This window comes from Xenopus tropicalis, chromosome 8 (assembly GCF_000004195.4).
Source record: "Xenopus tropicalis strain Nigerian chromosome 8, UCB_Xtro_10.0, whole genome shotgun sequence".
Classification (NCBI taxonomy): Eukaryota; Metazoa; Chordata; class Amphibia; order Anura; family Pipidae; genus Xenopus; species Xenopus tropicalis.
This window is the reverse complement of record NC_030684.2, coordinates 48,818,856-48,837,446: the sequence shown is the minus strand read 5'-3', so window position 1 is coordinate 48,837,446 and position 18,591 is coordinate 48,818,856. Positions and strand designations below refer to the sequence as shown.

The 18,591-nt window shown below is 37.3% G+C and overlaps 1 protein-coding gene across 1 annotated transcript in view; it reads left to right on the top strand.

Annotated features, from left to right (window-relative positions):
- thoc2 (THO complex 2) overlaps window positions 1-18,591 on the top strand; it is an 80,412-nt gene that overhangs the window by 35,683 nt on the left and 26,138 nt on the right. Inside the window, exons 11-22 of the mRNA XM_004916871.3 lie at window positions 364-536; window positions 1,887-2,082; window positions 3,160-3,198; window positions 3,434-3,564; window positions 4,768-4,869; window positions 10,508-10,592; window positions 11,728-11,821; window positions 12,770-12,850; window positions 13,011-13,107; window positions 13,347-13,464; window positions 15,254-15,433; window positions 16,557-16,721. Of these exons, the coding sequence (XP_004916928.1) occupies window positions 364-536; window positions 1,887-2,082; window positions 3,160-3,198; window positions 3,434-3,564; window positions 4,768-4,869; window positions 10,508-10,592; window positions 11,728-11,821; window positions 12,770-12,850; window positions 13,011-13,107; window positions 13,347-13,464; window positions 15,254-15,433; window positions 16,557-16,721 (1,461 nt within the window). The remainder of the gene's footprint in view (window positions 1-363; window positions 537-1,886; window positions 2,083-3,159; window positions 3,199-3,433; window positions 3,565-4,767; window positions 4,870-10,507; window positions 10,593-11,727; window positions 11,822-12,769; window positions 12,851-13,010; window positions 13,108-13,346; window positions 13,465-15,253; window positions 15,434-16,556; window positions 16,722-18,591) is intronic.

Genomic DNA, 18,591 nt, shown 5'->3' with positions numbered 1-18,591 from the left:
ATGGTGTGGCTGCTGCAAATAGGTGATACATAGAGCCTTCAATTCTTCTCTTCCTTAAAAAAAATAAGCAGCCATTCTGAAAGGAACTTAGTTCAGTTCTTTAGTTCAAACAAGCTTTTCCACTTTTTTGGGCCACTGAAGAACATTAATCCATTAAGACATAGGTTTGAGTATTGCACAATATAAGCACTAGCTTTCCAACCTCCATGGTCGAACACCAAAAATTGTATATGCCTAGCTAAGTACCTGTAAATAGAATCTGATCAAAGAGGTGTGTGTGTTAAATGGTGGCAGGCCTGACTGTGCTTTAGAAGAATTTATGGCAGTATACACTGTTGTTTACTGAGGCTTCTTTGTTCTCAGCCTCCTGACAACCAGAAGCTGGGCTTGCTGGAATCACTGCTAAGGATTGGTGACTGGCAACATGCGCAAAGTATTATGGACCAGATGCCTCCATATTATGCTGCTTCACACAAACCAATTGCCGTGGCTCTGTGTGATCTTATTCATAAAACTATTGACCCACTTTACCGAAGGTAAGTCCAGATTGTCCTTATGCTAGGTTAGCATTCTTACAAAATTTTTTTTTTTTTTTTTAAACAATTCTTATTTAAAGGGCCTAACTTTTAATGCTAAATTGGGCTTAGGGAAAAATTATACTGGCATAGATTTAGGTTACCTCTCACCGTGCCTTGTATTAAAAGTTCCTTATTTGGCCATTATTGGCAGACCATGCCTGCAATGGTTATTTTGTTGGCCAGGGGCTACAGACCCAGTGCACCTTTTTCCTCAGCAAGTTGCGTGTAAAACGAATTTCATTTAAGTTACTTTCATCAAAATGTGCTCTGTGCCGCTCAGTTTTTCCTGCCTTACCATTCCGATTTGGGAGTTGCTGTGTCTGTTGACATAGGGAGCCCTGGAACTACTGCAACCCCCTGACCAAGTGGTCACTAGGGTTCCCTTTGTGCCATGTGTGAATAGGTGCAGCACACTTGTGCCTAAAGAATCAGACACAGACGTCACTAGCACCCGAAACACCAGAAATTACACCAGGCAGACTTCTAAAATAGCGCAACTGAATTTTGGCAAATCTGACACAATTGTGCCAGGTGTGATGCCCCCCTTGGTGCTGCAATGACTATTGCATTCTGGGGAAAAACATAATGACAGTAATTGATTTTTACTCACTCCATCTGCGAATGTATATTAGTCCTCATGTCTTCTTGGGATTATAAACACAATAAGGAAGTGATATAAAATTTGGGGCCAGGCTATGAGTGAGCCATTGGTTTAAACAAGAATATAACTGCTGAGAAAATAGTAAATGTGAGTCCTTAATATATCCAATAGGAAAATACAAAATAAGGGTGTAATGTGTCTCTGATGGAAGAATATAGAGGGAAAATAGTCACAGCTGGGGAGTGACTTTTGCTTTAGGCGTAGTATATGACATATTTTATCTTATTAAATTGGTGTGGGTGTACTGAGCCATCATGGTTAGGAGACTTCAGGTTGCCCAAAGGACTGCAGTGTTAGACATTTAGCGCACTGGAGACTATAATACTAAAACAAAAGAGAGTTGAGTGATAGTTTTTTTAATTTGCACTTAGATGCAAATGACATCTAATTGTTAGATGCAAGTTTAAAGTATGCTCTGACTACACGTAAGCAACTTGTATTTGGCAGTCGGAGTTGAAATACTTGCAAGCACGTACAAAAATCTCTAATTTCACTGGATGTGTATTGTATTCACGCATTTGCTATTAGCTGGTTTTTTTTTTTCATTTCTCTGCAGGGGCTCTAGACTTTTATTACATTCCCCCTTAATGTTTAATTTCTGTGAAATATCTATTGGACTGTTTTTGTATCTCTATTTGGTTTCATAGGTCGGGGGTACCCAAGGGTGCCAAAGGATCTCGTATTGTTCCTTTACATAGCAAGAAAGCCCCAAAACCAGCGGAAACATTTGAAGATTTGAGGAGGGATGCTTTCACTATGCTTTGTTACCTGGGCCCACATCTTTCTCATGACCCTATTTTGCTGGCTAAAATAGTTAGACTTGGAAAAGCATTAATGAAAGAGGTATGTTTGATGCATTTATTTGTATGGAAAATACTATACTTGTTCTTAGCCCAGTGGTTTGTTGTCTCACTGCTGTCTTCGCTGAGAACAGGTGCAAAATGAAGTCATCACTTGTTCTATCATGGAAGCTAAAATTCTGATTTCTTCTGGTAGAGAAGTGAAATATTGTTACCAGATGGTTGCAGAGAACCTATTGGCATTGCTACTACCTGTAATAAGGTTCCCAAGATAGATTAACCAACAGGTCACAGTGGTCCATTACTTAAAGGGGTGGATCACCTTCAGGTTAACTTTTAGTAGGTTATAAAATGGCTTATGTTCAGCAATTTTTCAATTTCTTTCAAGTCTTTTTTTTTATTTGCTATTGTTTTTTAATTAGTTGCTTTCCTCTTCTGACAGTCATAATAAATGGCAAAAAGTTGGGGTTATATACTGCTAATCTATCTACCGTATAAGAACCAAACATGAAGTAGCTTCAGTTTCCATATTTGACCTGTTTAGCCAAATAACCAAAACCATATATATTTTTTTATATGCACTCATGAACAAGGGAGTGTACTACCAATTTAACCCCTGTTGAAGCAGAACTCTCAACACGTGAATGCTTATTTTTTTAACATGGGGTTGAGAACCTTTTCAGACAGGTGGAATGCATTTTAAGGATTCCCAGCAATATGATTGTGTTATTTTTACCTTAAAAATAAAACTTGCGCTTAGACTTTTTTTTTTAAGAATATATGGAGCCTGAACTTTTTGAAGTTTCATACTAATGATTTCTTAAAGCACAGTTGCAAAGACACAAAGGGTAATCTACCATTTCCAGTGTCACAACTGTGTTTATAGTCCCTTTTAATCTAATGTGCCTCCTGGTACCTAGCAAAAACTTTTTCTATGAAAGAAAAACTGGTGGACAGCTAATGATCAATATTATAAGCATTCTCCCCAGAACCCACATTATGAGTTTTATCCATTGCTAAGTACTTAATGACTTCACTTCATTTCTTACACACCTGATCGACAGAACATTACAGGCTGTTTGTGTAATTACTTTCTTGTTGTTTTTCCTCTTTGTTTTAGTTACAGTCTGAGGCAAACATAGAAGAAAAAGAAAAGATGGTAAGTAGCATTTTTTTTTTAAGCAAAAGAAACATATATCTTATCTACTACTACTGTTGGTAGAAAAGGTGTGGCTATATATTGTTTATGGCACATCTGTGTGCATTGAAAAGTAAAATATCAGGGGGTTTGATTCCAGTGTTACTGTTGAAGCTGTTTAATTTTCAGTCATGTCATCACTGGTAATATGCAATGTTTAGATGTTTTTACCTGGGTATTTTCTTGATTTTCGTAGGAGATATTATTCAGTTGTTTGCTTAGTGTAACTGACCAAGTGTTACTACCTGCACTTACTTTGATGGATTGCAACGCCTGCATGTCGGAAGAGCTTTGGGGAATGTTCAAATGTTTTCCATACCAATACAGGTATGAAACTGATTACGCTTGCTTAAATAGTTTAACTTGCAGGGCTAAACAGACAAGAAACCTTGCATCACTTTATATGGCAATGAAGTGCGCTGAGAACAGCATACTATGGTCAGATTCTGCGTTTTTATGTTTCCTTTATGGATACTGCCACCCCGGGCACATATAAGCTGAAATCTGCTCAGTGTGTCTGCACCTAAGCTATGGCAGTGACTCTGGGTGCAGATACAACGAAGCATGGATAGAAGCGGAGGGACACTTTCTCGGCCTGTTCTTATAGAAAGGCTGAGAAACTACTTATGTGGCAGTAGTTCTAATGTAAGTAATTTACTATCTAGATCAGGGATTCCTGACTTTTTATACCGGTGCGCTACATTCAAATGGAAATAGTTTTGTAGAGCAACACAAGCATGAAAAAGCTTGCCTCCTAACCAGAAATTCAAAATAAGCACTTGCTTTGAGGCCACTGGGAGCAACATCCAAGGGGTTGGTGAGCAACATGTTGCTTACGAGCCACTGGTTGGGGATCACTGATGTAGATGGTGGTTATATGCCTAAGGTGGCCACACACGTGGCGATTTGCAATTTTTCATGCGACCATCCTGAAGGCAGATTTTGCTCAGGCGCCTTCTATGGCGCCGATCAAAATCTTTTAAACCGCCTGATCGGCGAGTCGACCAATATCAGCAGCCTCCTGCGATATTGGTCGACTCACCGACTTGCCATACACACACCGAATATCGTATGAAACAATATTATCAGTGCTTGTATGGCCAGCTTAAATGTCAGTCTTTACTTAAAGGGGAACTCCATCCAAACACAATTTTAGCTTATTGAAAGTTAAAATTAATGTCAATAAGTAAAGAATCATAACCGTGCAATGCATTGTGGGCTATTTAGTATCTGCACACTGTCTATAAGCTGTGGAAAAGTTGTTACATGTTGTAACATCAATGTTTTAGTCCCTCCTACCCTGCCAGATTTTCAAATGATGCAGAAAGAGAAGAGAAGAACTGTTTTGCAGATGGATTTCAGCATAAATAACTTTAAAACCACTAACAATTTAAATTAAATGTACATAGGAAAGTATACATTTCCTTTTATTTTGCAGAAAAGATATTTGTGTAGTTGCTAACTTACAGGTATAAAGCTATAATATAACTTATAGAACTATAATCTGTGCCTGTTGCTGTCTACTTAAAGATATCGTCTGTATGGGCAGTGGAAGAACGAAACCTACAACAGCCACCCGTTACTAGTCAAAGTTAAGGCGCAAACAATTGACAGAGCCAAATACATCATGAAGTGAGTAAAACAGTAATGCTCTTCCTTTACATTTTACCAGTTGTGAATGTAGATTATTTGTAGTCTATGAGCGCTGAAGCTCTGAAATGAAGAGGATTTCAACTTTTGAGGAAAAAATGGGGTCATAAATGTTCAGAATTACTAGCTAAGTAACAAATGGGCTTATGTCAAAAGGAGTTATATAGATGTTTGAAATATGATGTGTGAAATGCCCTTAGTGCCATTAATTTTGCAGGCTACAATATCATTCTTCATTTAAACAGAAGCCAATCATAAAGTACCACTTTGTACACAAGTAGCCATGTCCTGTGTACTTATTTTGTATTTGTGATTATATCTGAAGTCATCCCCCTCAGTTAAATCATAAACGTCCATGTTTTGAAAGTCACTTAGCGGTACCTAAATTCACCATTAAACTTTTAGTATGTTATAATGTCCTATTCCTAGCAGTTTTGCAATTAATCATTATTTATTCTTTGTATTTTTTTTTTTTTTTTTTTTTTAAAGAGTTGTTTGCCTTCCTCTTCTGAATCTTTCCAGCTTTCAAGTGGGAGTCACTGACTCCAAGAGGCAAAAACTATTGCTCTGTGAAGCTACGATTTTATTGTCAGTTACTTTATTATTAATAAAAATTCAGTCCCTCTACAATATTTATTCCAGTTTCTTAATCAAACCACGGCCTGGTTGCTGTGGGAAATTAGACCCTAGCATACCATACTGGAGAGGTGCTGAACAAAAAGTAAATAACTGAAAAACCATACAATCTAAAGACCAATTGCAAATTGTCTCAGAACATTTACGGGGTGTACATTGTTGAAGTGCTGCTGTTTCTTCATTAGTGTTCCAGATTATATGTATTTTTGGATGGATATGATGCCATGACAGACAAGGAAAAAACAGTGTGAATCAGGTGCTGCACGGAATGGAGTTTTAGATGATCAATACAGCAGTGTCACTGTTATCATGTTATTATTGTAATGCTTCTAGGTAGAGAACAGCCTGACTTTGTTTAGATTCGGCAGATGTTTGTGACTCATCTAAATGCAATAGCAGTACTGATTTTTATTCTATCGTTTAATATTCTTTTGTATAATATTGCTTTACCTTACATTTATGCAGTAAAATATAGGTAAATAATTCTAAACAAATGTAGTCCTGTCATGTCTCGGTGTAGATATTATGGGACTTTGGGAGATAAATGAAAAATATTGATTTTACTTTATTTTCAGGATCATATTGGCAGGACAATTTTTTTTTCTTTCATTCATTTAAAAAACAAACCGCAAGTAAAGCAGGAAATTACAGATTGTCCCACAAGCCCTAAAATCTAGTAGTGAGGTTACCCTGTGGCATTATTTGCTACAGCAGAACTGGCCCTGTTTTATAAGCAGTGTCCCTTATTTTATTGGTAGGAGAATACTGCTTTATTGTGAAGCAGAGTCAGCCATCAGAATGGGCCACAACAGTTTCAGCTCCATGGTGCTTCCTAAATACAGAGCCATACCACTCATTGCATGCAAAGGGTACTGAGTTTTGTTCAAAGCACAATGGAATATGCAAACCGAAGTATGTTGTACAGCTGCAGAGGATATTATGTGGCCCTGATAGCAGCTGCAGAGGATTCTATGCGGTCCTAATAGCAGCTGTAGAACTGTAGTACCTCCACATCTACTTGCTTAAGGCAATAATTCTGTGCATCAAAAGACTCGCTCTATTAAGTGTCTGCAGAGTCTCTCTCTCTCTCTCTCTCTCTCTCTCTCTCTCTCTATCTATCTATCTATCTATCTATCTCTATATATATATATATATATATAATTAATTTATTATGTATGGGATCCCTTATCCATAAACTCGTTATCCTAGACTCCATTATAAGCAAAAAATTCGAATTTTTAACAATGATTTCCGTTTACTCTTTAATAATAAAACAGTACCTTGTACTTGATTCCAACTAAGATATAGTTAATCCTTATTGGAGCCAAAACAAGCCTATTGGGTTTATTTAATATTTAAATGATTTTTAGCCGACTTAAGTTATGGAGATCCAAACTACGGAAAGATCCTTTATCTGGAAAACCCCAGGTCCCGAGCATTCTGGATAACAGGTCCCATACCTGTATATGTGTGTGTATATATATATATATATATATATATAAGTTCAAGAATGGACAGCACACACTTTAAAGTGCAAAAGGTATATTAAAAGATCAAATTCATACTGTACACAAAATGCGACGTTTCGAGCCCGGCCGGGCTCTTCCTCAAGGCATGTGGGCAGTAATTGCTGCCCACATGCCTTGAGAAAGGTCCCGATGGGGACCGAAACGTAACGTTGGCTGTTCATGCGTTTTTAATACACAATTGATTGTTTTTGGAACATAACTCGGTGTTGCTGGTCTTTTTTGGATATATATAATTATAATTATATATAATATATATCTAATATATATATCTAATATATATATATATATATATATATATATATATATAATATATATCTAATATATATATACAGTGGTGTGAAAAACTATTTGCCCCCTTCCTGATTTCTTATTCTTTTGCATGTTTGTCACACTTAAATGTTTCTGCTCATCAAAAACCGTTAACTATTAGTCAAAGATAACATAATTGAACACAAAATGCAGTTTTTAAATGAAGGTTTACGTTATTAAGGGAGAAAAAAAACTCCAAATCTACATGGCCCTGTGTGAAAAAGTGATTGCCCCCCTTGTTAAAAAATAACTTAACTGTGGTTTATCACACCTGAGTTCAATTTCTGTAGTCACCCCCAGGCCTGATTACTGCCACACCTGTTTCAATCAAGAAATCACTTAAATAGGAGCTACCTAACACAGAGAAGTAGACCAAAAGCACCTCAAAAGCTAGACATCATGCCAAGATCCAAAGAAATTCAGGGACAAATGAGAACAAAAGTAATTGAGATCTATCAGTCTGGTAAAGGTTATAAAGCCATTTCTAAAGCTTTGGGACTCCAGCGAACCACAGTGAGAGCCATTATCCACAAATGGCAAAAACATGGAACAGTGGTGAACCTTCCCAGGAGTGGCCGGCCGACCAAAATTACCCCAAGAGCGCAGAGACAACTCATCCGAGAGGCCACAGAAGACCCCAGGACAACATCTAAAGAACTGCAGGCCTCACTTGCCTCAATTAAGGTCAGTGTTCACGACTCCACCATAAGAAAGAGACTGGGCAAAAACGGCCTGCATGGCAGATTTCCAAGGCCCAAACCAAGCAAAAAGAACATTATGGCTAGTCTCAATTTTGCTAAAAAACATCTCAATGATTGCCAAGACTTTTGGGAAAATATCTTGTGGACCGACGAGACAAAAGTTGAACTTTTTGGAAGGTGCGTGTCCCGTTACATCTGGCGTAAAAGTAACACAGCATTTCAGAAAAAGAACATCATACCAACAGTAAAATATGGTGGTGGTAGTGTGATGGTCTGGGGTTGTTTTGCTGCTTCAGGACCTGGAAGGCTTGCTGTGATAGATGTAACCATGAATTCTACTGTCTACCAAAAAATCCTGAAGGAGAATGTCCGGCCATCTGTTCGTCAACTCAAGCTGAAGCGATCTTGGGTGCTGCAGCAGGACATTGACCCAAAACACACCAGCAAATCCACCTCTGAATGGCTGAAGAAAAACAAAATGAAGACTTTGGAGTGGCCTAGTCAAAGTCCTGACCTGAATCCTATTGAGATGTTGTGGCATGACCTTAAAAAGGCGGTTCATGCTAGAAAACCCTCAAATAAAGCTGAATTACAACAATTCTGCAAAGATGAGTGGGCCAAAATTCCTCCAGAGCGCTGTAAAAGACTCGTTGCAAGTTATCGCAAACGCTTGATTGCAGTTATTGCTGCTAAGGGTGGCCCAACCAGTTATTAGGTTCAGGGGGCAATTACTTTTTCACACAGGGCCATGTAGGTTTGGATTTTTTTTCTCCCTAAATAATAAAAACCCTCATTTAAAAACTGCATTTTTTGTTTACTTGTGTTATCTTTGACTAATAGTTAAATGTGTTTGATGATCAGAAACATTTTGTGTGACAAACATGCCAAAGAATAAGAAATCAGGAAGGGGGCAAATAGTTTTTCACACCACTGTATATATAATATATATATAATATATATATAATATATATATGCAAATATGCTTAAAGGAATGTTTTAAATTTTGAAACACAGAAAATATGCCATTAGGAGCTCTACTATCCAGTTAAAGGGGTGTTTCACCTTAAGTTTTAGTATGTTATAGAATGTACTATTCCTAGTAACTTTGCAATTGGTCTTCATTTTTTTTTTTATAGTTATTGAATTATTTACCTTTGTCCACATCTTTTCAGCTTTCACATGGGGCACACTGACCCCGCTAGCCAAAAAATACTTGCTTTTTGAGGTTAATTTTATTGTTCCTTTTTATTCCTTATCTTTTTATTAAGTCCCTCTTCTATTCATATTCCAGTCTCTCATTTACACCACTGCCTGGTTGCTAAGGTAAACATGACCCTAGCAGCCAGATAGCTGCTGAAATTCCAAATTGGAGAGCTGCTAAACAAAAAGCTAAATAACTGAAAAACTATAAAAAAAATTAAAACCAACTGCAAATTGTCTCAGAATAGCAATGTCTACATCATATAAAAAGTTCATATTAAGGTAAAATTTTTAAATTAAGATTCATTTACCTTTGAAATCCAGCTTTCCAGGTTGATTTTTTTTCTGGAAGCAGTCGTTTAGCTACAATTCCTGCTTAAAATTGTAAATACAGTGATGCATTCTTATCCTGCACTAATGGAAGTCAGTGGAACTGTGCTGTTCATAACCGATTGTAAAATCCCAGGCAAAAGTGCCCAGACTTAATATAAGATAATTGCTGGACCTTTAATAAAATAGAAAAAAAAACCAAGCTGTAAATGAAAAATCACTGCAGGGTTAGTAGCTCTTCCCATTTGTGAGTATTGTTTTAAATGTGCCTGTGTTAGACATTGCTGTTGCTGATATATGGGCAAACGCCGCAGTGCTGCAGTGCTGTTATGATCACTGAGGCAGAGATGATCCCCTTATATGAGAGTTATAGACTTGAGGCTGCACGAGCTAAACGCTTTAAAGGGCTGCACTAAAAATAATGGTTTTCTCTCTCAGACTGGTATAAACCAATTATTTTCTGTATTCATGAGATCTTTAGTTCCTTCGTTAAGCTCCAGTCTCATTAAGAACAATCGTTAGTAGTTCCAGAAGAGTGCTCGTTTTGCAGCTTTTCTGCCTTTTACTGACAATGGCAAATATCATTTTATTTCTTGAAAATGTTAAGTGACAGCTTTGTGATTATGGTAACATCTTTTTTTTTCTATTGGAATCTCTTAGCTATGATGTATGCATTTTAGTGTGTGTGTCTGTATATATTGCAGCATTTTTCTGTTCCCCTTAAGATTAATTTGGATAATTCTCTTCCTACAGCTAGGCACTTGGCTTTTATTGAGTGCTAACATTTGGGCGGTAGTCACTTCCTTTTGTATTTCATTGGGAATTCTCCTTATTTAGAGCCAATTAAAACTTTTAACATCCCTTCGTACTGGTAGGACATTAATTTGTTTTTTTCCTTCTCTTATTCCATTGCAGGCGTCTAACAAAAGAAAACATCAAGCCATCAGGAAGACAAATAGGAAAACTAAGCCATAGCAATCCAACCATTCTGTTTGACTATGTAGGTTATTTCTGGCTATTGGTGTAAACAAAACATTGCACACATAACATTCTCGCTTGCTTATTTAAAGTATTCTACGTTTTAATTTTCTGTCATCGTATATTCTGGGTAATGAGTGCTCTGAACCTGGTACCCTCAACAAGATCTGGACTCCCATCACCTGTGGAGTTTTTGCATTGGCACCCCGCTGTTGTGCAAGTGCTAACCATGTGGAAGGATTGAACATGATGCACAGTTGCCTTTATTACAAATCAAATTAACCACTATATAATTTGAAGGTGGACTGCCATACCTGTGTTGGCAGAGCTAGGTTGTCAACCTTGGGAAGGTGTTGGCGTCATAAAATGGCATCTGTGTGCTACAAGAAGCATTCAGGCTGTCAGCGCATGTGTAATTTTTCCTTCCCTTAACTAAAAACATAAAACATAAAAACAGGATATTTAGGTTTGATAAAATTTCGAGATCTTTTTGCCCCCAGAGGTGCAGCCTTATAACTTAAATTTTCGCCGTACATGTATAGCTGTCTGTAGTTTAGAAATCCACCCTGCACAGTGTTCTGTTTAAAACAGCATTATTTTCTCACCCAATTCACTCTAATAGGACAAAGCCAGATAATTATTAACTTACTAAATATAAATCTATGTTGTTGGGGAAAATAGGTCCTTTTAAATAAGTTGTTGTAGGGTTTAATAATTGTACTATTCATTAATGAGAAACCCTTTATCTGTAAAACCTAATTATCCAGAATTCTAAATAATAGATTGTACATGTATGGGACCTATTATCCAGAATGCTTGGAACCTGGAGTTTGCCAGATAAGGGATCTTTGCATAATTTGGTTTTCCATATCTCAGTACTACTAAAAAATCATTTAAATATTAAATAAACTGAATAGGATTGTTTTACCTCCAATAAGCGTTAATTACATCTTAGTTGGGATCAATTAAAAGGTACTGTTTTATTATTACAGTGAATTGGAAATTCATAGAACATATTGGAGATTTCTGTAATTTGTCGTTTTCTAGTCCTATACCTGCATACATATGTATTTTACATAATAATTGAGTGTGTGCCATATAAGTGTTTTGGCTTAAGATAATTGCAACATGCTCCTTTTCCTCTTGCTCTTTTTCAGATTCTTTCACAGATTCAAAAGTATGACAACCTTATCACACCAGTTGTTGATTCACTGAAATACTTAACTTCCCTAAATTATGATGTTCTAGCATGTATCCTTTTGGTTTGACTTAGTCATTGTTTTTCTCAAGGGTTAAGTAACATAATTTGTTTATTAAGTACAAAGTTGCGAATTATAAATAATTACACACACACGGTGGTACAGTTAACTTTAGGTCACTCCTGCCTTTTTGAGATCTTGCCCTAATCTGCCTTCAGTAACTTTACAGCAAGGATCCCCAACCTGTTTTACTCATGAGCCATACTCAGATATAAAAGTGTCGGTGAGCTACACAAGCATGAAAGTCCTCTGGGGATGCCAAATATGGACTGTGATTGGGTATTTGGTGGCCCCATGTGACTGCTAGCCTGCAGGAGGCTCTGTTTGGAGTAAAACTGTGTTTATGTACTTTCAGAACTTTTCTCTAAACCAGAAATTTCAAGAAGTTAAATACTGGGCATGGCTTTTTATCATGTGTATGACCTTTCTGAGAACTAGTCCTAACCGCAATCATTTTTATAGACATTTTTAATGGCAAAATTTCTTCCCAATAATCAAAATGTTGGGGAAAAATGTTGATAGGTTAATTTGGCTTTAGTCTGTATAAAGAACATGTTTTGGAGCACAAATTACATTTTCACATGACAATTTGTTTACCGTGTTGGCAGCATTATGACAAATCCATAAAACCGTGATACCTTTTGAATCATGCCTACTGCATTCTTACAGTTTGGCGACCAAGACTGTGTACTTACTGACAATTTTCTGCAGTCTCCCCTTTGTCTTCATTATCTAACCTTCCCACTTCCTTTTTTTATACCCATTTTGTCAATTTTTCACTAACCAGCTGGAGGACGGGGTAGGTCCTGGCTGTGACAGGCAGAAGCCATTACCCCGTATGCCCAATAGCGTAGTTGCATATTATTCTCCACTAGGTATATTGCTTTGTTGCTTAGTATATCTGTAATCATCTGTGTCATGACTTTAACTATAAATCCAGACTGCATAATAGAAGCTCTTGCTAATCCAGAGAAGGAGAAGATGAAGCATGATGACACCACTATCTCTAGCTGGTTGCAGAGTGAGTGTTCAACCTATTGTTATTGTTTGGCTGCTCTATTATTGTTAGCATCCGTAAATCATTTTGTGTTATTTGAATGTTTAGAGAGACTGGTTGTATCTATATATGTTCATTCAATATTATTTCCCAGTATTCTGCCATATATATGTTTTCTCCACAGGTTTAGCTAGCTTCTGTGGAGCCATTTTTCGGAAGTATCCCATAGAACTAGGTGGCCTTCTGCAGTATGTGGCTAACCAGCTGAAAGCTGGCAAAAGGTGTGTTGTTTTTAATGTTTTATTCATTTTTAAACATGTAAAAGTTTTTTCCCATAAAAAGTAGATGTAGTGCCCTTTTAAGGCTTAAATAGAATCTCATTCTATTGAAGCATTTTGTTTCATCCTAGTTTGTGTGTTTGGGGCATATAAATTGTCTGGAGCATTGTGTATTAAAATGCCAGCTTAATGCAGTAGATCACACCATTCCTCTCTCTCTCTCTCTCACATTTTCCTTTCAGCTTTGATTTACTTATTTTGAAAGAGGTAGTACAAAAGATGGCTGGAATTGAAATTACTGAGGAAATGACAATGGAACAACTAGAGGCAATGACTGGTGGTGAGCAGCTTAAAGCGGAGGTGAGAGAATATATTTTTTACCATGTACTAACAGTGTACTTAGAAAATATTTTTTTAAAAAAAAGATCATATGTTCTAATATTTGTAATATGCCGTAAGCAGAGCAGACCATTCAGACTCTTCTCTTGGGGCCAGACTCATTTTGTGGGCTGGAGAACTTTTACATGGTATTAATACAAGATGTGCAGATAAAAGCTGCCTGTGCTGAGTTTTTCATTTTATTTTTTTTACCTGAGCACAGGCACTGGAAATGGTGAGGTTTACAAATGTTTTATGCTATGTTGAAAACAATCAATTGAAGAGTGTAGCTTTAACTTTAATAGGTTGTGTACAATGATGCACAGTTGTCTTTCTTTTTCTTTAAACTTTCTAATAGAACAGCCTGTTGGGACACATACTTTCAGTGGAATGGATTATTTAGGCTTAATGATCTCTTCTCCATTGCTGCTGTGCATTACTACGTTTCTTAAGCACAAATGTTGCCATTTGCTTTGATTAAGTCTATCTATTGAAAACATTGTTTTCAGGCCTCACCATCATTGTGTATTTTCAGTACACTCTTGGAATAGTAAAATCCTCACAGACTCACTTGGGATGTTAAATCACTGTCCTGCAGTGGTACTCTTTCATCTCACTGAAACCAGTGTGCACTCTCCTTAATTATAGCCAACTTACTCTTAGTATTAAGAGTATTACTCTTAGTATTACATCTGAGGAAAGTTGCTGCCCCAAAACATTTGTTTTTACACAGACATAACCTACTTTGCAGATTGAAAGTAAACCATGATAGTCTACTTGTGTTGCAGGGACCTGCTCAGCTCTTCATCTCACAGAGTGATCTAACCCCTCCCTCACCTTGTTCCATTGTGAAGTGATAGATTCTGACACTTGATGTCCCTCTGCTTTCCAAAGAATCTGTGTGCCACCTACTATGAAAAGCAGAGGATCTTTGAATGCCAGTTCACTGAAGAACAAGTTAAGGGAGGGGTTGCATTACACTGTAAGCCTAAGGGTGATGGCACACAGGATGTTTTGTCACCCATGATAAATCTACGCTATGGCAGGCAACAAAGCATCTCTTGTTTCCTTCCCACCAGCTAACATGCAAATCACCAGTAAATATGTATATATATATATATATATATATAATAAGAAAAAGAAGCCGCTCTCTCAGGACTTAGGTGCAAAAATAAAAAGTAATTTATTGAGTAGACGAACTGACGTTTCGGCTGAACACCTCAGCCCTTCTCAAAGTTAAAAACACATTGTGAATGCTAACATTAAATACAGTGACTGGCGGGAATGTTAGCAATTCACAATGTGTTTTTAACTTTGAGAAAGGCTGAGGTGTTCAGCCGAAACGTCAGTTCGTCTACTCAATAAATTACTTTTTATTTTTGCACCTAAGTCCTGAAAGAGCGGCTTCTTTTTCTTCTTATCTCGTTTTCACTGTGAAGACTGCACCCAGGAGGATTTGAGATTTATACGTGAGTGCCAGTATTGCATTTTGACTTTGGGAGAAGATCCGTTTGCTTGGCGACCTCGCCAGACAAGCGGATCTTATGGTATATGACCACTTTTATCCTAAAGGATGTTTAGATGACCCAACTGATTGAGCTTATGTCAAAAAGTGGGGTATAAACGGTTTTTGTTCATAAGTCTTAATTATAAATGTAGAATGTCCGTTAAATTCCACGTATATCCTGACTGTTGTAGCTGGTGCCAAAATGACCAGCATTGATTTGCATTTGTTCTGTTTCACTTATTTTTCTGTCTCTTTATTCGCCAGGGTGGATATTTTGGACAAATAAGAAACACAAAGAAATCATCCCAGAGATTAAAAGATGCCTTGCTGGAGTATGAATTGGCTCTACCTTTGTGTCTGCTTATGGCCCAACAGAGAAATGGCGTTGTATTCCAAGAAGGGGGTGAGAAGCATCTGAAGCTGGTGGGAAAACTTTATGATCAGGCAAGTAAAAATGTCTTTTATTCTAGTGTGCCTTTTAGTAATGATTTCCGCTTTGTATCTTATTTAGGGTTCTTTTGAGTAGTTAAGGCACTCAAATATTATAATATAATTTTTTTTGGCAGTCACACCTGTAAATATGTACAGTAGGTAATTACTATTACACCAGAAACCAGATGTGCAGGTATGGAATCTTTTATCTGTAAACCAGTTGTTCGTTATATTTCTAGGTATGAAATTAGGGAACTTTCACACTATTTCCCTTTATTTGCATTAATAGACCTATCAACCAAGGCAGGTTAAACTTCTCCCTCCTTGATATGTTACTGGGAGAGTGCAGAGGACCTCTTGTAGCTGTATATATATGTGTATATATATATATATATATATATATATATATATATATATATATATATATAATATTGTGTGTGTGTGTGTGTATATATATATATATATATATATAATATATAAATTTGTATACACGCACATCTAAGGCATGTATTTTTTTTTTTTCATTTTAAACCCGCATTGTCAATCATGAAAGATTATTCCAAGGCATTGGGCTAATTACAGGGCCAAAATAAATTGTTCCAGTTTTCTTAGTTAAAATTAGGTACCTCGGCTTATACTCGAGTATATTTTGCATTAAGGTTTCTATTAATGTGAGTTTCATGCTGTGAAGTTCTTTATCATTTAAAAACTAACTCCTGCCTTTTATGAAAGAGTGACATAAAATTCACACTAGTTCCTCTAAATCAGTGATCCCCAACCAGTGGCTCAGGGGCAACATGTTGCTCCCCAACCCCTTGGATGTTGCTCTCAGTGCCCCCAAACCAGGTAGTTATTTTTGAATTCCTGACTTGGGGGCAAGTTTTGGTTGAATAAAAACAAGATTTACTACCAAATAAAGCCCCCTGTAAGCTGGTAGTGTGCATAGAGACTACCTAATAGCCAATCTTAGCCCTTATTTGGCTACTCCATGAGCTTTTATGGTGTTTGTGTTGCTCTCCAGGTTTTTTTGTATTTGACTGTGGCTCACAAGTAAGAAAGGTTGGGGATCCCTGCTCTAAATAAATGTAACAAGCAGCAGCACTTGGTTGAATTGTGTCCTTTTTGTGCATTGCAGTGTCACGATACTCTGGTACAGTTTGGAGGATTTTTAGCTTCCAATTTAAGCACAGAAGATTACATCAAAAGGGTTCCATCAATTGATTTTCTTTGCAATGAATTTCACACGCCTCATGATGCTGCTTTCTTCTTGTCCAGGCCTATGTATGCCCATCACATTTCAGTAAGTCGATTTTCTTCACGTCAGCTTAGCTGTTAACCACTAAAACCAATGAAGGTCATTCATCCAGGTCATGGTATTTCTAGTAGAAGTAAATCTAGAGCAACTGGACTTGCTTGAGTAATCATTGAAGACGTTTCACTATTCATCTGAAGCTGATCGGATGAGTAGTGTATAGAAATGCGTATCCAATTTTTTTCTTGTGTTCACAAAAGACAGTAACAGGTTAACAGAGCAGATGTCTTTACAGAGATAACAAGAACACAAACTGTATATAGACAATGCACACAGATATAGTTTTTACAATTTACGTTTCAGTATATTTAGCCATTATACATGTAGCACTTGGAATGGGTGGTTTTGATATGGCATAGATGCAGAGGTTAATCGTCTGATACTAAGTTATTGTACCTTATGCTAGGGTTGCTAGAGCTGTGTATGTTTCTTATTTTACCCTTTTCTGCAGGATACTAACTTTTCAGTGATACAGAGCTTGTTCATGTGTTTAATCCATTGCAGTACTGAGGGGGCCTCCTCAGCTCTCCAATTGAGTTTGATGAGCCTCCTGGTCTGGAAGAGGGCTTTGGTTAAGAATAACATATCTATCCAGTTAACGCTTCTTGGAGGCAGAGGGGTCAGGAGACAAACCCTGGGGTCTAAGGAGACCTCTTTGAAGGGCTTCATTTGGATTAGAGATATTATTAGCCTAGTATGTTTGTATAACCAGATACTCCCACAGAGTATGAAGGAGAGTGCCAATTTGTGCTTTGCATCTGATGAAGTATGGAGACTTTTCAGAGTTCATTTTGTGTAGTTTCTATTGGGTACAAAATGCCCTATAGATAAGGTAGAGCTGCAGGATCTTATGTCTGCAGTTGATAAGAGATCTTGGAGGGCATACATAAGATTTCCTTCCATTGTGAGTCAGATAACCCCTACCACTGCTTCACAAGGTTGTCCTGCACTTAAAGGGGGAATTACCTTTTTTTACAAGGGTTATGAGGAGGTTTCAAAACTCCTGAATTGTGCTTTCAAAACTGCGAAGGGGCAGAAGCCCAGCTGGTCATCTTCTACTATCAGATGGGTTACCTTTTTTAGCCCATCGCAATGATTTTAGTATTAGAAGCTTCGAATTTTTAAAGCCATTCCTTAATTCAACTTGTGGTGTTATAACTGGGGAGCATCGAGTTTGCATCTTTTTGTTGATAAAAAGGGAGCACTATGTATGAAATTACTGTACCTGAACATAACGAAAACCTTGTAAATGTTTCCCCCTACCTCCCCTTCTGCTCAGTTCCCCAACATCTGGCAAAATTTAGCCCCAAACCAAAACAGTAACACACTTAAATTTCTATGGGGTGGGCTGGTGTGTGGTTCACCAAAGATAGAAGGAACTGTCAATCTCCTCGCTCCGGCTTGGGCCTACCTAAGAGGAGCATTTCTCCCTTGAGACATCTAGTGTTATATAAGGGGCCTTAGGTAAAAGCAGGAAAGAGGGTGGTTTTAGTGTTGCTTTTAGGTAAGCAATGTGATCCACCAAGTAGGCACCGTTTTGTGTATGAGTGGAGATAGGTTGAGAGTCTGAACGTTCTGTGGTCTCTATTAAAGTAAGGGTAGGTTGTTCATAGTGACCTGCGGTTCTGTATGGTCAGTGCGGGCAGCGAACCGGTATTTCCTGAAGATGTAAGCAGCTACTTCCTTTCGTCGATCCAGGCATGGAGGTCTTGTAGTGTGAAGAAGAAATACGTAAAAGCTTTAGGAAGTACTTTTATGGCAACTTTATTAAGTTTATGAAAAGGCAATGTTATGATAAATTTAAAAACAGTTTAATTTTAGGTGTCAGTATCCCTTTAATAATTAATAGATCAATCTT